General features: G+C 35.7%; 1 protein-coding gene across 3 annotated transcripts; it reads right to left on the reverse strand.

The window, feature by feature from the left end:
• Positions 1–287: 287 nt before the first annotated feature.
• Positions 288–23,876, reverse strand: LOC114376918 (uncharacterized protein At5g08430-like). 3 transcript variants are annotated; one of them, XM_028335244.1, is made up of 12 exons: positions 23,728–23,876; positions 23,288–23,403; positions 21,341–21,420; positions 20,710–20,897; positions 18,991–19,879; positions 18,065–18,177; positions 17,620–17,679; positions 14,440–14,490; positions 13,926–13,996; positions 13,436–13,689; positions 4,484–4,666; positions 288–1,342 (listed from the first exon to the last, which is right to left on the reverse strand). In XM_028335244.1, the coding sequence occupies exons 2-12, from the start codon at positions 23,380–23,382 to the stop codon at positions 633–635; spliced, it is 2,694 nt and encodes an 897-aa protein (XP_028191045.1). In that variant the 5' UTR covers positions 23,383–23,403; positions 23,728–23,876; the 3' UTR covers positions 288–632. The 3 variants fall into 3 exon arrangements, with proteins under 3 accessions (XP_028191045.1, XP_028191044.1, XP_028191046.1); XM_028335243.1 differs by lacking the exon at positions 23,728–23,876 and adding an exon at positions 23,519–23,672; XM_028335245.1 differs by lacking the exons at positions 4,484–4,666; positions 23,728–23,876 and adding an exon at positions 23,519–23,672.
• Positions 23,877–24,695: the final 819 nt, after the last annotated feature.

The following is a 24,695-nucleotide window of genomic DNA, read 5'->3' on the forward strand; positions in this document are numbered from 1 at the left end:
TTGGCCACTAGCGTTGAGATGCCTTTGCACGCTGTGTGTGTGTGTTTGTTACAAATACTTGTATCTTTAATATAAACAAAGATAAAAGTTGAATATAAAAAATAACTGCTGAACATCCAAAATAAAAAGTTGGATTGCGCTTTTATGCAGAAAGCTAGTCCTTCTTTTGCACACAGATCATTAGATATTGCTCGGGTTTTCCACGGTGGTTTTTGTTATAGCATCGTTGTTTTCCAAGAAAGCTCTGATAACTATAAGCAAAAACCAATTGTGGTTACAAGACCAAAGGCACAACGAATACATGTTGGGATTCCATAAGCAAATCCAACAACTTTAAAACTTTCACTGGGTTGAATTCCCAGTCTGTGCTCAAATTGCATGACCAAGATGCACAAAGCATACAAACTTTGGTTTGTAATTTTATTGGTCAAATTTACAACCAAAAGAAAACAAAATCATATATTAAGTACTTTTAACTTGGCAGCATTCCACACAAGCAACTATTGTATTTGGTTAAAACTCTGGAGCACTTTTTTTTTTGGAAGGCATAAAACTCTAAGTACTTGATTCTATATTAACACTGTTTATGTACTTAAATTAAGGAAGTGATTTCCCCCTTCATTCCCATTTACCTACATACTTGAGAAAATTCGGTTAAGCGCAACAGTGAGAGGTATTGCCTCCGTTTCACTCTGACCTGTCTTCCAGACCTTGAATTCTAAGGGATGTGAGGCACTATCACTCCAACGTTTGAGTGCAGACATTGAGAAGGGTCCTCCTTTTTTACCATAAGGACCTACACAATACCAAATAGAATTTTCAGGACTCTCCACCACCTTTCTTCCCATTGAATTATCTGCAGCATTGGCCTCTTGTTCATCATCGTCACTTAACACAATGACATTTGTCGTTGAAATGCTAATTTCCTGTTCTTCAACTGGAATAGCTGAGATACCCATATCCTGTTTGTCATTGACACTCACAACAGGAATGCTTTGCTTTTCCTTTATTATTTGTTCAGCATATCCAGTACCACTCAGATTTCTGCCATTTATGATAACAGAACCAGATTCAGTGTTCCTTGGTTGACACAAGCCATATTTTGCAGGATTGCTTAATTCTTCAAAGAGTGTAGCCTCAGGATCATCTTGCTTTGCTGGATTGATTAATTCTTCAAAATGTGTAGCCTCGGGACCATCTTGCCTTGCTTTTGAGGCAGACTGAGGCAGATTTCTTTGAGAAGTGCCTTTATCCTGGGAAGACGTATCGGCAAACAAATTCTCAACAGAGGCAACAGGAAAGGCTGTATCATCTTGGTTTTCCTTTACTGCAAATTTTGGACCTAAGCCATGAAAATTAACACAATGCATATAGTGAGTGACATTTTAAAAATACTTTATCTACACAAACTGTTGCTGGCTTAATAACTTTTAAAAACAAAATGAAAGCAAGCAAAAATCACTTTTTACAGTGAAAGGCATACACATCTATAGATTGCTATGGTAGACTAAATATAGGAATGAAATAATAAAAAGATTCATAAAATTCACATTAAAAGCTAATTAATCCAAGTGACCTTCATCTGAGTAAAACATGAATTCGGTGGTTTAAAACAGAAAAACTTAAAAAAATTGTGTATATTATTTCAAATGTACAGTATTCTCTACATATTAGAGACACTGCAGAATATTAGGGAGCAATTTCCAATAATTAAGGAAACAGATCCCTTTAAAATAGGAAGTTATTAGCAAATTACTTACTGAGCTGGCCTGTTTAATCACAACATATTTACAATAAAAAAGAATATTCTAATTCACACAATCAACACTTCCCCTCAAGCTGGCATGTAGAACTTGATTGCAAATTTGTAAACAATAGAAATAGCAGATTTATTGTCACAATAGTCTCATTGGTGCAGGACTATGAACTTTAGCTCCCTTAATAATTTGTTAATCCACAAACATTCACAAATCCTTTGTGCCATTGAGCTGTGTATTCAGCTCTTCCCTGCTCCAAGCAACCACATATTGTTTTTTACTTCTTCAAGTAACTAGACTTCCTCCAATAAAGATACACTGAAGTGGACCTTCTATCCGGTAATGTTAACAGTCCATTTTGCATCAATATATACTCCCAGATAGAAACCTGGTATCTTTATTAGAAAAAGTTTGAGAGATTTTCAGAATGAAAGGTTGTGACTCTTCACCAAGGGTCATGAGGTGTGACTCCTCATCAAGGGTTGTGAGATGTGACTCTTCACCAAGAGTCAAGAGATGTGTCTCTTTGAAAGGTTAAATCTCTTTACTAAAAGACATGAGATGGTCTATAAATAGAACCAATCTACATGCAGAAAAAGGACACAACCCAACAGATTCTTTGTATCCATATTGGCATATCATTTCCTTTATTCCCTTGTGTGCAGAGAGAACTAAGGAAATTATCATTCTATATTAGATTTCAGCTTAAAACCAATTGGCTCTAAGTGAATTTGCTCAATAGATATGTAAGATGCACCCTAAGAATTGAGACAGACAATGTGGGACTTCCTAACATTTTGTAAACTCTCATTGACGATACGCTTGTTGTGGGTGTGCAAACCATATCAAGAGACTCTATTGTATCCTAAAGGAGATTTGCCAAGACATCCTATTGTATCCAATTTCTAGAGATTGGTGTGGGCAAATCGAACCTAAAAGTTAGTGTTTACACATGCCTTAGAGATTTGTGCCTTCTCTCTTCTTTATTGCAGAACCATCACCACCAATTGCACCAACAAAAAGAATGGGGAAGATCTCGCCAATTTACAATACAAAACTACGAGGGTCCACACCTCCCAATACCAAAAGGCCCTAATTTCCTCTTACAAATGACAAAGACATCTCTTCCCCTCAACCCCTCTTCCTATTTATAGGCAACATGCCTTAATTCTTCTAATCATCTCAGCCCAACTAATTTACTAACTCTCGTTAACAATTATTAACAAATGCTAACAGATATCTAATACTAACAGATGCCTGACAATACTCCCCACTAGCCCCGGAAGTTTCAACTTGTTCTCAAGGTGAAGGGCTTGTGGCTGCTGAAGTTTCGCCTTCTAACAATATGTGATGAAGACAGCAATTTTACTAGTGTATGTTTGTAAATCATGATGTACTCAGTCTGGCTTTGAGTGTAGCCATGACATCTAAAACAATCCCAAAAGTTCAAACCAAGCTCTTAGGGATTGTTTTCAGTCCATATAATGATTTTCTTAATCTTCACACTTGATTTCTTTTTAAATTTCCTTAAAAAAGGCAGATGACTCAAACACTTACTCCAAATCCACATTTAGGAACATATTTTTTGCATCCAATAGATGTAGAGGCCAATTGCAATTTACAGCATAGGACAAGAGTTAATTTTAGAAACTGCCACAAATGTTTCTTGACAATCAACTCCACAGGTTTGAGTAAACCCTTCTGCCACTAATCTTCCCTTCTATCTGTTTTGTTAAAATAGGAGAAACAGAGGAATAATTGACTGAAAACTGTGTTTGAATACACAGCGGATTTGTGTTTATATAGGCTAATATACATAGATAGAGGATATTTTGTTTCCTATAAATCAAAGATTATTTTCCTATAAATTGCTATTATTAATAAATACAAAATATTATATTCTGGTTTTCAACACTGAAAGCCAAGTATTTGAATACACAGCGTATGCATGTTTATATAGGCTAATTTCCTTAATTATATATACATAGAGGATATTCCGTTTCCTCTAAATCAAAGATTATGTGCTTATAAACTACTATTAATAATTAATACAGTATTCTATTCTGATTTTGATATGTAAATATATATAAGAAAAAGATGTTAGTTAGTTAGTAAGCTACTGTTAGTTAGGATTTTATGGCTGTTGGGTAGCTGTCTATAAATAAGGTTGGGCTGTTGTCTTTTAGACAGACTGAATGTAGACTGAATGATAAGAACAAAAGTGCGGTGCACAGTTCTTTGACCTCTCTGTTTCTCTTCTCTTTCCTTTATCCTCTCTATTCTGTTTTCTTCTCTCTTCCCCTCTTTCTTTCTCATTCTTTCTCTTTCCCACCTAAATTCTATATCAGATTTTCAACGTGTCTATACTTAAATCAGCCTTATGTTTGATAGTGAAAACCCATTTACAACCTCTTGTCCCCTTATCATTAGGGAAATCAACAATGTCCCAAGTCCCATTCCTTTTAAGAGCATTCATTTTCTCCATAACTGCTAATTTCCAATTTAGATCAACTAGAGCTTCCTAAATGTTTCTTGGAACAAACAGATTGGTAATTCTAGAAGGGAAAAGCTTTATGTTTGAGACCAAGTTTGATAAGAGATGAACTAAGAAATAGGGTGATTTCTGCTGCAAGTTCTAGCACTTTTCCTAGTACAAACACTAACACCTTTCCTAAAGGCTATAGGGGTATTAGAATTTGAATTAGAATAAGGGGGTTCAGTATTACCTGGAACAATTTCAGAAGAGATTAGGAAATCTATTTGTTCTAGTGTCGGGATGATAGGCTGTACTTTCTTCTGTTGTAGTTTCCTTCGTGTATAAACATGTTGCACCTTATTTGACAGTGGTTTTTCTCCCCCTGTCTGAGAACTATCTAATGATGCCATTCCATCTTGAGCAATTATTTCAACTGGAGCAATAGAATACAAGATAGGATAAGATAAAAACTGATTGGTTCTCAAAAAGCAGTCAGAGAGGAAAAGAACAAATGAAAGGAAAGAATCAGCAACAAAATTACAGTTATTGCTCTGCCAAGGAAAAGTTCCCTTCAAACAACTGCAATACAGTTCTCATACAACAATTCTCAAATGCCCCTGATTACCTGATAAGCACCCAAGCACTTGGAGAATCCTCTCCTTAAAAGCTAGTTGTGTTTGTGTAGGGGGGACCAAGCACTTAAATACTTTACCGAACATCCCATGCTACTTGATGTGGGACTTAGACACCCCATAATACCTAAGTCCCTATCATAGCACCGCCCCTAAGAGCTGATGTCTCCGCAGCTGACACTCTACGACGCTTCACTCAACCTTTCCGGTTAACCCCCTTAGTGGGTAGCCCTTTCCTAAACACCAATAACCTTGCTCTGATTCCAATTGATAAGCATTCAAGCACTTGGAGAACCCTCCCTTAAAAGCTACCTATTAAGGGGGGGAGAACCAAACACTTAAATATTGGGACTTGGACACCCCATAATTGCTGGGATTAGGGGTAATTATGAAAGTTATTGGCAAAAATTAGGAGAAGTTACATATTATTAAATGTGTGTATTGTTTTATTAGGTCTAGTTACGTACTTATGTATTTTAGGAATGTTAAATTTCATCTTAAAACCAATTGGCATTAAGTGAAGGTGTCCAACAGATATATAAACTGCATCCCGATAATTGATGTAGGCGATGTGGATCTTCCTAACACACCCTCCACAAATGTCTGCCAAAACAAGTGAGCTTACTAGAATAGGCAATTTACAAAGTGGACTATAGGCTCTGATTCCATGTTAGATTCCATCTTAAAACCAATTAGCATTAAGTGAAGTTATCTGTTGGGAATGATTTTGGGATGCACTATAACTATGATAAACCTCTACAGGTTTATTATAGAAGGAAGAAAGGATCCAATATAGGATATAAAGGGGCAAACACTTGTAATCGACTAACGATTAAGAGTTTGTTATATTTGTTATTAGTTTGTTAGTTAGCTTTTGATAGAAATCTGTTACAGTTTGTTATTAAGTCTATTAGGAAGTTTGTTTTCCTTTATATAGTCCTTTTGTTGTAGATGAGGGGATCTGTTTGGAAAATCTTTGTAACTGGGAGTTCCAATGAGAAAAGGAGAGTGCTCCTTTTGGGGGTAAACTTGTTTACCTTGGTTCTATTGTGTTCTTGGTTCTTTGTTCAATTTAGAGGAAGTTTCAATATTCTTCTCTTCTGTGAGAGAGAGTTTTCTTGGTTAGGATTTCAGTATTCTAATCTCAAAAGGAGATTCCTAACAAATTGGTCTGACCTGCCGGATACAACATCATCACAATGGAGAATTGGGTTGGAGCGTTGGAGAAGGCAATTGATGTACACGGGGAGAAGTTGACAGAGATGAAGGCAGGTATAGATTTCATCAAAGATTTGTTGTTACAAATGAACAAGAAAACACTTTCAGTAGTGGGAGACCATTCTATGAACAAGAATGAAAGGCCTTGGGAAGAAGAGGAGAGTGGCAAAACTAAGGAAGATAAAGATGTGCCCCTTCGTTCTTGGATCAAGAAAGTAGAATTACCCACTTTTGAAGGTCACGATCCTTTGGGGTGGATGGCTAGAGCTGAAAAATTCTTTGAGGTGCAGCAAGTTAAACCCTCGGAGAGGTTAAGGCTAGCATTCATTAGTATGCAAGGAAATGCAATACATTGGTTTCAGTACTGGCATCTAAAATCCAAGAATCTGTCTTGGAAATAAGTTGCAGACACTTTGATAAGAAGGTTTGAAGGAAACGGGAGAGGAACAGTATATGAAAGACTGGCTTCTCTAAAGCAAACCGGAGGAGTCGAGGAGTATGTTCAAGAATTTGAGCTTTTGGTTGCTCAAGCCCAAACCTAGGGCGGAGGACCAAATATTGGGGTATTTCTTGGTTGCTCTGCGCCAAGATATTAGAAGTCTGGTTCGCCCACATGACCCTAGGGACCTCACAGGAGCCATGGAGGTAGCATGTGACGTTAAAGAAGCAATGAAACAGATGCGGAGCTATGGGAACACATAGGGACGAGGGGCAAGTTCAGGTGCAGGTTTTAGGTACCAAGTTGGCGGTGGAGTTATACCTCGTGCAAGGGCGTTTGGAGGTGCAAATAGTGCCCAAGCATCCAACGGTGGGACTCGGAATTCACAAGGATCCATGTCTTCAGTGGCCAAACCAAGTTTCTCTAGAAGCAGGGGAACTCGAACCATTCCTTATGCTGAATATGTCAAGAGGAGAGACGAAGGAAGGTGTTATCATTGTGGAAATGCTTTTGGACTAGGTCATCGCTGTCCCGAAAAAACCATGAGGGTGTTAATCTTGGCCGAGGATGAGTAGATGGATGATAATGGAGAGATTTCAAGAATGGAAGAGGAGAATGAACATGAGGAAAAGAGAGAGGAAGCTCCTGATGTGGAATGCCAATGGATGGATCTTTCAGTATGTTTAGCAGGAGGATTAACACAACCTCAAACTATGAAGTTAAAAGGTGAATTGCAGGGGCAAGAAGTGTTGATTTTGATAGATAGCGGAGCAAGTCACAATTTTATAACCAGCAAATTGGTGAAAAAATTGGGACTCAAGCTTGAATCAACCAAACCCTATTATATAAGATTAGGGGATGGGAATAGAAAATCCACTCAAGGTTGCTGCCAGAACCTGAAGGTGCAGTCGGGGCCATGTATGATAAAAGGAGATTTCTTTTTGTTTAACTTAGGAGGAGTTGACTTGATTCTTGGTGTGGCCTGGCTGGCCACTTTGGGGGAAATTAAAGCAAATTGGCAGACCCTAAGCATGTCCTTCATTCATCAAGGACAGAATATGATCATACAAGGAGATCCCAAACTGTCCCAGGCAATGATTTCTTCCAAGGCACTTAAGAAACTTGCCAAGGCAGAAGTAGACATAATGTCTATGCTCTGGGTTGTGGAGAAAGTAATATAGAAGAGGAAGGGCTGACAGCAGACCAAACCAGACAATTACAAGGGGTATTATCTGAATTTGCAACAGTTTTTCATGAACCAAAAGGGTTGCCACCACCTAGAGAGATAGATCACCGAATTCCAATTAAAGTCGGGACAGATCCAGTTAATGTAAGGCCTTGTCGTTATCCCCACTTGCAGAAAAATGAGATAGAAACCCAGGTAGCTGAGATGCTGGCTTCAAGAATCATTAGACCCAGCAACAGCCCATATTCCAGTCCAGTTATCTTGGTGAAGAAGAAGGATGGAAGTTGGAGATTTTGTGTGGACTACTGGGCTCTAAACAAAGCTACAATACCAGACAAATCCAGTGATAGAGGAATTGTTGGATGAACTAAGTGGAGCTGTGTATTTCTCCAAAATAGATTTAAGGGCTGGATACCACCAAATAAGAAAGCACGAGCCAGACATTCCAAAAACAGCTTTCAGAACTCATCAAAGGCATTACGAATCTCTAGTAATGCCATTTGGATTAACAAATTCTCCCGCAACTTTCCAATGTGCTATGAATGCCACCCTTAAGCCTTTTCTTCGATGGTATGTCTTGGTTTTCTTTGATGATATTTTGGTTTACAGGAAAACATGGGAAGATCATTTAAAACACTTGAGACAAGTGCTGGCCAGACTATCAAAACATTTTTTCTTTGTCAATCAGAAGAAGTGTACTTTTGGAAAAACTAAGATAGGATACCTTGGGCATATTATCTCTAAGGATGGGGTATCAATGGATCCCCAAAAGATTGAAGCTGTTTTGCGGTGACCTTTACCCAAGACTCTTAAAGCTTTGAGAGGGATTTTGGGACTTACCAGGTACTATAGAAGATTCATTTGCAACTATGGACAAATAGCTCGACCCTAATTGATATATTGAAGAAGAAAAATTTCAAGTGGACTAGTAAAAGTACTGAGGCCTTTACCCAGTTGCAGTAGGCTGTCACCACAGCTCCTGTACTATCAATGCCAGATTTCTAAAAAAAATTCTCCATAGAATGTGATGCATCGGGAAAGGGAGTAAGGGCTGTATTAACTCAAGAAAAAAGGCCTATTGCTTATTTCAGCAAGGCTTTGGCAGATTCAACACTCACTAAATCAATTTATGAAAAAGAATTAATGGCCCTAGTTCTAGCAATTCAACACTAGAGGCCTTATCTCTTAGGTCAGAAATTCACTGTGTTTACTGATCAGAAGAGTCTAAGGTACCTCTTGGAGCAAAGAATAACAACTCAGAATCAACAAAACTGGTTGGCAAAATTATTGGGGTATGAGTTTGAAATTGTGTACAAGGTTGGAGCTTCAAATAGAGTTGCTGATGTGTTATCTAGGAGGGATGAAGATAAAGAACTACAAGGAATATCAAGGCCCTTCTGGCCTGACATTGCAGAAATTGATGGAGGAACCGAGGAAGTTAAAAAGGATCTTGTCTTAGCCAAAATTCTAGAGGACTTAAAAGTAGACCCTGACTCACATCCTCAATATACCTTGGAGCATGACAAACTCTACTATAAAGGCAGGTTAGTTTTATCACCAGATTCAACATGGATCCCTAAACTCCTACAGGAATTCCATACTTCTCCTATAGGTGGCCATTTAGGTATCTACAGAACTTATAGAAGGATGGCTCAATCCCTTTTCTGGATTGGCATGAAGGGGACAATCACTAATTTTGTAGCAGCCTGCCATGTGTGTCAAAGGATTAAATATCAGGCTCCCTCTCCAGCAGGGTTACTGCAACCTTTACCCATTCCTAAGGCCATATGGGAAAAAATCAGCATGGATTTCATTGTGGGACTTCCTAAATCAAAAGGCTTTCATGTTGTGCTCGTAGTAGTGGATAGGTTGAGTAAATATGGACATTTCATTTTGATCAAACACCCATTTACTGCTAGGTCCATAGCTGAGATTTTTGTTAAAGAAATCATCAGATTACATGGAGTGTCAATCTCTATTGTTAGTGACAGGGATCCCACCTTCATGAGTCAATTATGGCAGGAACTTTTCAGATTACAGGGAACTACTTTGAACATGAGTACAGCCTACCACCCTGAGTTTGATGGACAAACAGAGGTCCTTAACAGAACCTTGGAGACTTATCTCTGGTGTTTTTGTTCCGAGCAGCCAAAATCCTGGGCAGGATTCATACCTTGGGCTGAATACTGGTATAATACTAGCTTCCAAGGGGCAGCACGCTGCACACCATTTGAAGTGGTTTATGGGAGGCCACCACCTTCTTTCGCTAGGATTGTTCCTGGAGAAACGCTAGTGGAAGCTGTTGCACAAGACCTCATGGACAGAGATGAGGCTTTGAAGTAGCTTAAATTCCATTTAGAGAAAGCACAAAATCAGATGGCTCATTATGCAAATGTGCATAGGAAAATCTCTCAAATTCAGCCAAGAGATTGGGTTTATCTCAAAATCAGGCCTCATAGACAAATTTCCATGCCTACCAAGATACATCCTAAACTAGCGGTCAAGTATTATGGACCTTATTTGGTATTAAAAGAAATGGGAGCTGTAGCCTTCAAATTACAACTTCCAGAGCAGGCTCAGATACAACCAGTATTAAATGTATCCCAGCATAAGAAGGCAATAGGGCACCATCCAGTTGAACCTGAACTTCCAACAGAATTGCAGGGCACAACCGAGATTTACCAGCCTTTCCAGATTTTGGGTACTAGAGCAGTCAATCTCTGAGGGACAAAAGTCCCCCAGGTGCTGGTCCATTGGCAAGGAAAGCTCCCGGAGGAAGCTACTTGGGAAGACACCTTCTCCATCAGAAATCAGTTTCCCGATTTCAACCTTGAGGACATGGTTGTTTATGAGGAAGGGAGAATTGTTGGGAATGATTTTGGGATGCACTATAACTATGATAAACCTCTACAGGTTTATTATAGAAGGAAGAAAGGATCCGATATAGGATATAAAGGGGCAAACACTTGTTATTTGTTTTCCTATAAATAGTCCTTTTGTTGTAGATGAGGGGATATGTTTGGAAAATCTTTGTAATTGGGAGTTCCAGTGAGAAAAGGAGAGTGCTCCTTTTGGGGGTAAACTTGTTTACCTTGGTTCTTTGTTCAATTTAGACGAAGTTTCAGTATCCTTCTCTTCTGTGAGAGAGATTTTTCTTTGTTATGATTTCAGTATTCTAATCTCAGGAAGAGATTCCTAACATTATTAAAGTTGCACCTCGATAGTTGAGGCATGCAATAGGGGACTTCCTAACAAGGAACAATTATTTGTATGGTATGATGGTAGACAGTTATTAAGTTTCATAGGAGCAAATATTATGAAACATTTGTATAAAAATGCCATAGAGGAAAGGATTGGCCAGAAGAGTGTATTTGGAAGTTCTTTGGACAGAGTTATTCTCTATAGGAGTGGTTACAACTTTAGGACATCTTTTGTTGTAAATTTTTGTTTCATTAGTGTGCCTAAATCTCAAATTTCAGTGTTCTATCAATAGTACACAAGTCTCTATCATAGGGGGGAGAACCAAGTACTTAAATACTCCATTGAGCATCCCATACTACACGATGAGTAACTTTGGCACCCCACCATACCCAAGTCCCTATCAATACCCAAGGTCCCACTCAATTGTTGTAACAACCATAAATATTCTTCCTTTAACTAACTAATCACTCTTCTAGTATATACTTTAAATATTAGAACCTTGGGTTCCTAACAATATCTCCCCCGGTTTGCTAAACATTGTCCTCAAGGTTGAACTAGGGAAATTGTTCTAACAAATTGGAGATCCTCCAATGTAGTTTCATCTTTAGGTTTGTTTTGCCATTGGATCAAAACATGCTTAGCTAGATCTGTTCCCTTGGAAATGTTCCTCATGTCCAATAGTTGTTCCAGAACTAATGCTTTTGTCTCAATCTATAATTGTGTGGGAAGAGTCTGCTCAACCGGATGTTGCCCTATTGGTTTCTTAAAAGGACAAACATGAAGCTGAAGTTGAAAAGCTACTGGTCCCATTTGCTTCACCACTGGAAAGGGCCTATAGTAACACACAACCAACTTTTGGTGTAACTTTTTCACAATTGACCCTTGTCTATAGGGCCTAACTTTGACATAAGTCCAATACCCACCTAAATTTTTGAAAGTATCATATGTTTGTAAGCAAAAAAATATCATATGCGCTTAAGCTTGGCTGAAATGGTACTTGGCTGCCTCATCCCTATCTCTTAATTACTATCTAATCATTATTTGATTAGATAGTAATTAGTGATTTAGTCCTTATTACACATTATTTGATTGATACTATGTAATGAATACTGATCCCATTTACTCGTTATAAATAAGGGCTTGGTGTGGCCATCCAAGACACAACATTACAGTAAAACACTGTTATAGTTAGCATAAAATAGAGACTTTTGAGGGGTACTAAGGACTAACTCAAGGTGTTGTAAGTGCTCTTGCCATGTCTTGCTATATATAAGTGTGTCATAAAAAAACACCAAAACAAATTTACGAAGATACAGCTGCAAGCGTGAGTTCATTGTACATTGAAATGTGGCAAAGACATTGGTTATAGCCCAAAAGGAATAACCAAGAACTCAACAACAATTCCCGAATGACCTTCACTACCCAACACAATTCTATTCTCAGGTTCCATTCATAACTGCAGTAACAACCATAAAGGCTCTCGCTTTAACTAATTAATCTCTCTTTCTTCTAGAATATACTTTTAATATTGGAACCTTTTGGTTCCTAACAAAGACTCATGTAGAAAATTATCTTAATTAGTCTTTATCTTGCCCGGAACACAATTTTCATGAAATAAAGGTTCTCCAAAAGGGTAACATCCATACTAACATAGCATTTTTTCTTGTAAAGCTAAAACAGTTATATCCTTTTTTATTAAGAGCATAATCAATGAAAACAAATTCTTCAGCACATGGATTAAGTTTAGACCTACAATTATTGTGTACATGAACAAAGATAGTACAACTGAATATTTTTTTAGGTTAGCATACATTCTAGAGTTGGATAAAGAGCTTTGATTGAAGCTTTCTAAATAAAATCAGTAAACAAGTAGACATTTTATTTATTAAATATGATGCTATTAAGACAGCTTCTCGCCACAAATATTTAGGAACATGCATAGCAAACATGATACCCAGAACAAGTTCAAGTAAATGTCTACTATTTCATTCAGCAATACCATTTTATCAAAGGGCATTAGGATATATGTTTTAGAATTTGGGCTTTGGGCCTAACTTCATCCTACAAAATCAACTTGTAAGTTGAGGATTGTCCAAGCTTTATTTAAACCTTATCTCTAACCGATGTGGGACTAAACACACCCTCTTCAACGCTGCAATTAAGACAGCCCAAAGAAGCCACAACTAAGGCGGGTCAAGAATGACCACAATTAATGCAACTTTCCATTAATATGGATTGTTGCTGAATTTCTATTTTAGTTAAAAAAATCCCCTAGGAAACTATTAAAATATTTGGTTTTGTTGTCAATACATAGAATACTTTTTTCTGTATCAAACTGATTTTCAACCATAATGAAAATGTTTAAAATAAATTTGCCACATCAGATTTATCTGACAGAAAATAAACACAACACAACAGTTGGATAATAATTAAAATGATTTTTATTTGTATTGACTGTTAGATATCTGTTAATGATATAGATATGTAAACAAAGAGTAAGTAGCTAGACAGAAAAACCTAGCAAACCTGCAACATCTGTTCTATTATTTAGACAGTGAACAAAACCACTGTGTTTGGAATGGCGTCCAGCAGAGTTACAAGTCTTTCCACTGGCTAATTCTGACAAGCCATTTTGCTCAAGCTTATCTTTCGTTGGGGAAGCCTTCAGGGACAGAGTGTTATCAACTATTTCAGGAATTACTTTTGGAATGTCATTCAATAAACGTGATTGCTCCAATGGTGTCTCAAGCTTCAGTTTTTGATCCATGTACTCAGAAAGTGTATGGAAATATAGTCAAGGCCCAAACTGCCAATTCACAGCTATTATAAAACTCATACAGAATAATACAAAATGTATCAAAATCCAAGCAGTAATAACAGATTTCAGCTTAGTTTACAACTCTCCCACTTTTAAGTAATTAAGAGATGGATATGCTTGATCAGCATTGAATTGACAATTCATAATACTTTGGCCATTAGCTACTAATCTGAGGCAACAATTTAAAATGAAGGATATTGTCTCCTCCACCCCTTTTCATTGGCCTGATCAATAAGGTTTTGTAACAATACTAACTTCCTCGGGATCCACTGCCACATAAAGCAAAAGATAAAGACAAATATCAGTATAAAAAAAATATTTATAGGTGTGGTGTTCTTTATAGTTTAGAAGAATCAGGTGTTCAATAATATTAACAAGCCATTAGAAAAACTAAGCATAAGGCATAAAGGATTAAATTAATAATTTAAGTGCAGATTTCAAAATTCACTTTGGCTAATACGTTTAGTGCCTGCTGGCATGTGCTTATGAGAGTTTCATAATTATAAGATTCTAAATTCTGTGCATGTTTGGTGAGTTTTAACCATATAATTTTGGAAAAGAGTAATTAGTGAGTCAGCGTTTGCCCTTGTTGAATTTTATGATGCATAGACCATGTCTAATTGCTAGCCAACAAGAAAGTGCATTTTGAATTGAGTTCTATCTTTATAATATCAAAAGGGATTTAGACAAAATAGTATTGATAAATACATACATGCTTCATTATATCTTCATGTAGAGTTCTGGCTTTCTGCTCAAGCTCCAGCTGTCAAACATAAAGTCGGTTGTTATCTGATGTTCACATTATTTTACTAGTACCAATCCAATAAATTACATTATATTATTCTACAACTCAAGAAACATAATGCTCACATGAGACAAATCCATTTAGGGCCTGTTTGTTACTTCTATAGTAAGTAAAAGAATCACGTCCTTTTAAAAGTAATTACTTCTTTTAGGCCCCATTTGGGGTGGTCGCAGGTTTTTGGTTTTGAATGTACTTTTCCAAACAAAACCTGTTTGGCAAAATTGAGGTTAAAATGGTTTTTAACCCAATTTCAAAACACTTTTAGGTCAGTTTTCAAAACAAAACAAAAAAGGTTTCTTAGCCAAAGTTTTGAGTTTTTTATAACTTCACTAAACGCAAATCCCTTCTTCAAACAAGCCACTGGCATTTCCACTTCCAGTGTCAAGTAGAATCGCCTCATCATTGTTGCCGAAGTGCTGGACTCTCCTGTTAGATTTCAACTTAAAACCAATTAGCAATAAGTGAAGTTGTCCAACAGATATATAAGTTGCACCCCAAGAACTGAGGCAGGTGATGTGGGACTTCCTAACACCCCCCCTCCACAGATGTTTGCCAATACAGGCAAGCCTACTAGAATAGGCAAGAACTAAGATGGGCTATAGGCTCTGATACCATATTAGATTTCAACTTAAAACCAATTGGCACTAAATGAAGTTGTCCAACAGATATATAAGCTGCACCCCAAGAACTGAGGCAGGTGATGTGGAACTTCCTAACATCTCCCATCCAATCTAACGCGGACCTCACCCTCTGCTTTGCCTTCGCCACCTGCAGTGTCAAACTACTCTACAAGATTTTTTGTCAAGAACAGGTGCAACAGCAAGGGGTGCAAGAACTCAAACACGCCATAAAGGATTTCCCAAGCAGGTGGAGCATGAAGGAGAATGCTTTGATTATGTTGTATTACCAGCAGAGTTTGGAACACAGGAACCATTTTTATTATGCTATTGATTAGGGAGCAGGGGCGTCGTTGATTACATTGTATCAAATAATGCAATAATTCTACTCGCACTCTCATTCGTGTATTATAAGCAGAGTAGGATTGAAATGCAGGAACCCTTTGAAGCAGAGAACTTCTGTGCTGGAGCAGGTGTTGTGTGGCCGAAATGGGGGAGGCTAAGAGCACGGTTTTGGAGACGCAAGGGACATCAAGTTAAAAGGACAATCGCAAATTGGCAACAAGTTTTTTAAAATTGGAAATAAAGAAAACTAAAACTATAAATTAAAAACCAAAAATTGTTTCTGTTTTGGAAATTTTGAAACTTGAAACTAAAATCCACTTCAAATGGGGACTTAGTTTTTTAGGTGTTTGTTTCAGCTTTTTAAAAGAATCAGAAGCTAGAATATAAAATCTTATTAAAATCCAAAGCTGTTTTGAATAACTTCTCATAAAATCAACTGCTTCTTTTAAAAAAAATGATTCTTATGATTGTTAGATTCGATTCTGCTTTTTCTAAAATCTATAAAAAAAAAAAAATAATCACTAGATTATTTATATTGGAATCACTTATTTTTTAATCTTAATCAAATTGATCCTTAATCAGTATGGTCTAAACTCTAAAAAGGCTAACTAAAATAAATGTTTAATGAACTGATGACACATAGATATTGTTGGAAATCAGAATTAATATTTTGATTCTATTAATAATTGCATTTTATATGAACTTAATCTCTAATTTAGAGGAAACAGAATATCCTCTATTTATGTATAATTAATGTAATTATCCTATATAGACATGTATCTGATGTCTATTCTGTCACACGATTTTCACTCAAATTCCCTCTATTTTCTCTTATTATCATATATGGTTGTAAATCGACAGCATGTCATGCCCCCATTCAACCCCTCACTAACCCACTCATCTCAGACCACTTTCCCCTTCTGTATTACTGACATATATTGGATTCAATCACAGGACAATAAACATCAATGAAGGGAATATTGAGTGTGATGTGAAAGGACAAACCCTACACCTTGCTTTCATTGCTTTTTACAATAGATGAAATTAACTCTTGACTTCAATGCTCATGACTCATGAGTCAAATCAAAACTTATTTTGGTTTCTAACCTAAGATTTGAGTTTACCAAAAGAAGTAATGAATACGGGATTTTCAAGCAAATGGTATGACAAGGATCTGCAGCACTCGTATCTCAAGCAAAAGAATTCCCAACACAAGTGAATAACTTTAGCTAAGGGTAGATTTTGAAGAAATTCGTTTAGTAGTAGACAACTACAAATTTAACAAATTGTAGTTTCTCAAACTTGGTTCTATAGTGTTAGTGTCGACAGCTATATGTACTTTTATTTTAAATTTCAAATAAGCATTTGAGAAGATTTAGGTAGTTAATATCAAGATCTAATCTGATCTGATTCGCCCTTATTTTCTCTCTATCTTGTCCTTATATTTATTTTGTAATCATGGTGGTTATGATCTCTTCTAACCAGCTCTACCTATATAGCTCTCATGTAATTATGATCAATCAATACTAAGAAATATCATATTTTTATAATAAGAAATATCTCATGTAATCCTATGTTAGCCCACCATATCTTCCGCAAATTCTAGAGGCGTTGAAGCAACATATCATCATCTGTGGTCAATGCTCTGTCATTGGTTTCTAATTTACAGCTTATAATCTAAAAATTCTTAATGGAAGAAACTACATTGAATGAGATCAAGCCCTTGACGGAAAAGATAAACTCAGCTACTTGACTGGAGTGGAGACACTCCTCAACCAGGAAAGACCGACCCTTTGCTTCAAAAATGGAAGTAAGAAAACTCTCTCATCATCGCTTTAGCTGATCAATTAAATGGAGCCAACAGTTGGGAAGCCATATTTAAACTCTCTCTTCCAAAAGCTTCCATAGATGCAGTACTACTGTACTGTTAATCATAATTAAACTTGGTTCATCTTTATTTGCAGAAATTTTCAAACATAAACAACATAGTTTTTCTCCACATGATAATAAACTATTATTAAACTCACAAAAGATTCACAGGCCCTTATAAATATTTTGATCAGATCAATGAGTGTAAAGTTTTTTCTAGTACACATCACTCACAAGTCATACACAACAAACTTACTACAGTAGGCTGTTTGAGCAGACCATTTCTCATTCTCTGATACAGATCTTGACATTCTTCCTGCAGATAACACCAAATCCAAATGTTATAATTATGAACCGTAGAAAATATATATACAAACAACTAAGATCAGGTAACTCTGCAGCTAAATCCTGAAAGTTAAGTATGATTTCTGTAAAGAATTAGGATATACAGATCATATATTAGAGATAACAAATTCTAACAATTATAAACAACGATCACCTCAGAAACCCTACTATGATCCTAGGCAGATAACTAATACTATATAAACTAACATTCAACAACTAACAAAAGATAAAAAAATGGCTTACAAAACATTAATATCAAATTTTACTTAGAAACTGTTGCTTATTTTTGCTCCAATGTCTCTGGAAACAGGGGAAATTGCAGCACAAAATCTTATTACAGCAGTAGTCATACATACCTCAGAAAAGTCAACATCAGAAATTTTGCAGATAGGTACAGCTTTTGGCACATTAGAAAGCTGAAGCATAATTTCCTTGTTGATTTCACCATTGTTTAAAGATCTGTTTATTCCTGTATTGATGTAAATATAGAATGTCAATTATGAAAGCTCAGAAAAGTATGGCGGCCAGCAATGTACTAAGCACCTAAAGAACACATACTACAAAATGCTTAACATTTTATACTTCATTTTTATTTTCTAGATATGAACTTTGGATACAACGTATAACTCAATATCTTTTTCTTCCAATAGAAGCAAATTAGTATCAAAATTACACACATGATCCACTAGTTCTTTTAAAAATCTTTAAAATATTAAAAACCACTGAAGCTCGAGATAAAGTTATGACAAGCTTAAATGTCTTGTCAAAAACAATAATATTATTCAATCAGAATAGAAAGCAGTAGTTTTCTGAGTAAAAAAAAAATTAAAAAGCAGTTGTAGTGTATATAATTTGACATAACAAAGCATTCTGTATAATATCTTCTATAATTTTACCTTACTACAAAAATAGTCTGTATAGACTATACCTGCAGACTACAGTTCTTTAAATTTTTTGTTTTCTTTCTTTAACTCGCATAATGCACCACAATACTTACTAGATAAAACAAGGATATCTTACTAAAAGCTGCAACAGACATGTGCATCTCTTCATTATGTAACACGAATTTTATTTTAGGAAAATCACATAACAAGAAATCTATTGTATAGAACTTCTGATGGCATTTCAGAAATAAGATCATCAATAAATTAATTACACTATAAGTAGTGTATTTGAAAACCTTTGGCAGCCAGCAAAAATTAACTACTCCCATAAAAAAAATTATAAAATATATCAGTTACTTCTTATGATGGCAGTTTGAAGCTGTCACAAAGACAATTACCTACAACTTGAACGAGCAGATGGGAATTCTTCTGTAAATAGTCATATGGGTCAGATTTGACTCTTACATAACTTCCTAGCACTTTGCCATCAAAAGTTTCTGGCTGCTTTGAAAGCTCATCCACTAAACTCCTCTTCAAATAGACAAGCTTGAGATTTGAACTAACTATGGCTGCGAAACAGCTTTGACGCTCTTCAGAAACTAGGTTTGGATGTTGAGATTCTGTACATGAAATTGATTTTCTCTTTCTTGAAAAATTGACTGGTTCATTGCAATCCCTATCTTCAGAACTACTACTGATATCATCCATTTCTTCGGAATTCTCAGCAAAGTGAGGTGCGAGAAGATTTTGTATGCTGTTTTTATTTACTGATTTCCTCCCTATTAAAGACCTAAGTTGTTCATCACAAAGTATCTTTCGCTTTTTCTTAGGGTCAAAAAGATTGTTTTCTCTGCAGTACTCTATAATGATTGAGGTAACATCATGTTCAGAAAATTCTTTGCTTGTATCTTTACCGATATATTTAAGGAATTCTATTAGCATTCTTGAACCCCATCCAATAAACTCCTTCTTATCTTTCACCTTTCCTTTCATTGATTTCAGCTTTCCCATGCCCTTCTTTTTCCTCGCTGATTTTGATCCTGCTGTGTCATTCAGGTCATCACAATCAGAAACTATAAAGTTACTCACGTCTTCAGAATCACCAGTATCATCTTCCCCTTCACCTATTTCATCTGGATCCAAGTCACATTTGTTTTTGCCATTCTTTAAAAATTTATGGGCTTGGTATGCATGTTGGGAATTCAGCCCTTCTTCTTTTTTGATGATTTCATAATATTCTGAAAATAAGCATTCATAGGTATCTCGATCTTTGAAATCTACCTTTTCCTGTTAATAAAAAAGCATGAATGAATAAAGTGATGTAAAGAAAAAGAAATTTGTTTATAAGTGGAGACAGACAAATGTTCCCAAAAATCCCTACTAAATTCCAAGTTTCCCACCAAGAAAAATAAAATAAAACATTTCTTAGTTCAAATGAGAAGATACTACACTTGACCATAGTTCAAAATGTAAAATTCTACAACTAGGCTTACATTGAAATCTTATCCAATCATAAGAAACTTTCCACTCATCAGAATGCATCAAGCATCTAACATTAAAAGACTACGTGTTAGCACTGATTACACTTAGTTAAACTTAAAATTCATTAGAACTGACTCTTACGGACAAAATGCAGGATTTTATTTGCTAAATCTCATTTCATACAGGTGATAAGAATGCAAGAAATACAGTGCCAATTTGGTTCCTTTTAGTGTTTTCAAAAACAATTTTTGCCTTTAACAAAAATAATGATGATAAAACAGTTAGAGAAAATGTTTCCAGGTTTCTCTTGGAAAAATAAATAGAACAATTTTGTTTTTTTGAACACATTAAAACAAAAATTTAGATATCATAAACAGGTAAAATCACAGAGAACAAGTGCCCCTGTTATTATTGTCACCCCAGCATAACAATCCTGTGTAGTTTACTTGTTTTAATTGCAATTCTTCCCACTAACTGGTAATTCATGTAAAAAAAAGAATTCGTAAAAATACATAAATGGTAAACAAATAGCAATTTTCCATTTTGTTTTCAAATTTAGGATTTCAAACAGTTTTGCAGAGTTTTTCTTTCTTTTTCCCTTGCTCCATATAAAATGTGATTTAAAACAATCTTACCCCATCAGAATCAACATCAGCATTTTCTTCAATTAGAAATGCAAGTTTTGAGCAGTGAGTGCAAAATCCTTTGTTCCCTTTGACAATAGCAAATTCAGCATCAGAAAAGCATTTCCCACAAACAGCTTTTGGGCAGCAAAAACACTTAAACTTTGACGGTTTCCGGCAAAGGGAGCAAGAATGTGAATCTGCAAAAATAATTTATTCAAAAGTCTTTCAATAACACAAGGATTAAAACCCATCTTGCCATAATCTCTTAAACATGAACAGAGAGAGGAAACGGGAAAAAGTGCATTTTATCATGTCAGCCAATACATTCCAAATTTTCTATGATGCTGCCAACTTAAGCATGGAGCTGTATCACTTTGCCAGGAAAATAAAAATGAACTGTATATGAAGTTTCTTTGAAATTGAACATGGATAAAACAGACTTTTTGTTTTTGAGATAATCAAGATATGCAGGTTTACACAGAGTAGTGTTTAAGAGAACAACTGGGGCAACTGCGCATAATTCCCAGATATATATAAGATGAGTAATTATATCTCATGGTGGAATCAATTGCATGAAGGATATTGAAATGTATTTGACTGTCATTCAATAAGGATAGAGTGAAAGGTTGAAGCAGCTTACCACAAGTCCATTTACATTCATTATCCAAAAAGGAATCATCTTCAGCCACGCAACGAGGATGATAAGCTTTCAGGCAATCCCTTGAAGCAACATGAATTAACGGTTAAAAAGAAAGTTACTTCCAGGACAATTATATCTTTATAAAATGATCCAAATTGAGATCCGCCATTAATTTAACAGAGGATTGAAGAAACATGAAGAATATTCTGAGTAAACAACAATTAAAAAACTTCGTACCCCATTGCCCAGAGGCTCTTGGCTATGCGAAGGTATGGGGGAGGGATGTTGTACGCAGCCTTACCCTTGCATATGCAAAGAGGCTGTTTCCGGATTCGAACCCATGACCAACAAGTCACCAAGGCACAACTTTACCGCTGCACCAGGGCTCGCCCTCATATTAAACTTCGTACCCCATTGCCCTGAGGCTCTTCGCTATGCGAAGGTATGGGGGAGGGATGTTGTACGCAGCCTTACCCTTGCATATGCAAAGAGGCTGTTTCCGGATTCGAACCCATGACCAACAAGTCACCAAGGCACAACTTTACCGCTGCATCAGGGCTCGCCCTCAAAAACTTCGTACCCCATTGCCCGGAGGCTCTTCGCTATGCGAAGGTATGGGGGAGGGATGTTGTACGCAGCCTTACCCTTGCATATGCAAAGAGGCTGTTTCCGGATTCGAACCCATGACCAACAAGTCACCAAGGCACAACTTTACCGCTGCACCAGGGCTCGCCCTCTCTGAGTAAACAACAATTATATCAACAAAAAGAAAAATAAACAAAGCCTAAAGTATGAGCAACTTCTTTGTTAAAACTAACTCGCAATTTTCCAATTTTGCTGAAAGGTCATGTACATAGTATAAAATAGGAAACGAGTATGAAATGATTGCTACCATTTATAAAAGCAGCAAAGCTAGCACAAGTCAAAATTGATGCACAGACCTCATATTTCTCACAATAATATATGCTCAGACACTACTAACTAACACTGTCCTGAGAACAAATAGCTTCTTGTATACGAAGAAGCAGACTCCAATTGAATTTATATAAATGATTAACACCTACGAAGCACCAACTCCGACACAGGCACAGACATGAACACCAAGACACAGCATATATAATAATGATCTTCACAGATAGCATACTAAGAGGAATGATTTCACAATGCAATCTTTACAAAATAAAAAAAGAAGTAAAAAATAAATAAATAAAAAATCTCAAGATAGGAAGATGAATCATCTGTTAAAAGTTAAAACAACTAGCTAAGTCCTTTGAAAATGAGCCTCACCAAAAAAAAATGATGAGTCTCGTAATACAATAAAAGTTCACATTTTCTTTCTTTTTTTTTTATTTTTTACTATAGGAGTGTCTGAGAAGTGTTTAGCCAGGAGTAAGTGTCAGCTCACTCTCTGGACTTGTGTTCAAGCCATGTCAGAGAGGTGTCCAAGCCAAAAAAAAAATTAATTAATTGCAACACAGTGGAGAGGTAAAAAAATTAATTAATTGCATGTCCGACAACTACAAGTGTCACGTCCGAGAAAAGTGTCTGACAAGTTGACATGCCATTCTAAAGAGGTGTTCATGCTTCTTAGATTAACACTAAAGCTAGTACCCTGGGGTATCACTATCATCCCTACAAATTGCGTATGTATGCAACAGCAAACATCATCATGGACACTTTAAAACAATTTTGCAGGGATAATAACTGGAGAACAAGTAGATTGATAACGACATATTAGATACCCCATCTTTTTATAGATAGCTTTGAGTTCCCAGTTATTGAGCACAGACAGAAATGAGCATTGCTAAAAGTTGGTACGGCTTTCCAATTGAACCAATGTGCACCAATGTGCAGATAAAAATGTGCACAATTACAATTATCAATTCTTAATTTTTGTAAAGTTAAAATTAAAATTGCATGCAAATATATGTTTGAGGTGAAACTCACCTATACTCACAGACCATTAACAACCCTCCATCCTTGCACACAAAACACCAGTCCTCAGCAATCTCCTCCTTCTTTCTTTTGATCTTCTTCACCATCTTGTTTCAACAAAAAATTCTCTGCAAAAATGTAGTAATTGGAAGAAACCAAAAATCAGAAATGAAAGAACTAAGAAGCATTAGTATTTGCCAACCAAAGAAGCAAAAATTCAGAGATTGCAGTGAACTGAAAAACCTCAGAAAGTAAAAATAAACAAAACCGATAGAGACAGAGAGAGAGAGAGAGAGAGAGAAATTGAATAGGGCAACGTCACAGTCACACCAAGTTAATGAAAGTTTCAGTGTTCAAGAAGAAACCGAAAATGCATTATGAGAGTGATGTGTTGAGTTTAGGTTGTCATCAAAACGACATTTTTAGCATGTCGTTTGAGGGAAGCTGCATACATTTGTGTTGTTGTGACGTGTTTGGTGGTGGTGGTGGTGAGTGGCGAGCGATGAGTGGTGGCGTCACAGTCACCGATACGTTCCCAAACAAGACGCATGGGGGAAATGGGCACGAGAATCGAAGATTACCTGAGTCAGACTTTGGTGGGACACAGTATCCAATTTATCTGTATATATGAATTGGAAACAAACGTCATCAACATTTTAAACTGGAAATTCAAAACAAGATTAATTCTACTTATAACCAGTAAAAATGTTGTAAATCTTTACTTTAGTACTATCATTTAATGATGATATTAAATACATAAAATTATATTTTTGATTTCCGAATTTTGATTTTAGTCATTTTTAAATTTATTTACAAATTTAATTTTTTAATTATATCAAATTATGTAAATATGGTCCGAGTTGTCACTCTCTCATTAATTATAAACAAAATATTATAATAATACATGCTTGTCAAAGTTATTTTGTGATAATAAACTTTTAAATTTGTAATATTGAGAGACTAAATTGGTAACTAAATTTAAAGGATGATTAAAATCAAAATTAAAGATAATTAAGGAGACTAAAAATATAATTTTGTCTAATAAATATATTTCGTCACAAAATAACTTATGTTTGAGATTATTTTACACATTACTAAAATAAGTATTTAAAGAAAATAACATTTATTAAGAAATATTTTTAATAAAATTATTTTATTTTATTTTTTAATTTTAATAAATATATTATTAAATTTTTCAAGATAATAATATTTATTTGAAGATAAAATTGAAAAAGATGTTTTAATATTACATTGAAGAATGACAGCATCGCTCATTTTGAATTTTTTTTCTAAAAACTAAACATACAATCATTTGGGAACCGACCAAGTAATAATATAATTAAATATTATTTAGTTTTTTATGCTTATTTTAAAATAATATTTTATTAATTATTTGTAAAAAGTAAATTACATAGGGTGT

This window comes from Glycine soja, chromosome 11 (genome assembly GCF_004193775.1).
Source record: "Glycine soja cultivar W05 chromosome 11, ASM419377v2, whole genome shotgun sequence".
Lineage (NCBI taxonomy): Eukaryota > Viridiplantae > Streptophyta > Magnoliopsida > Fabales > Fabaceae > Glycine > Glycine soja.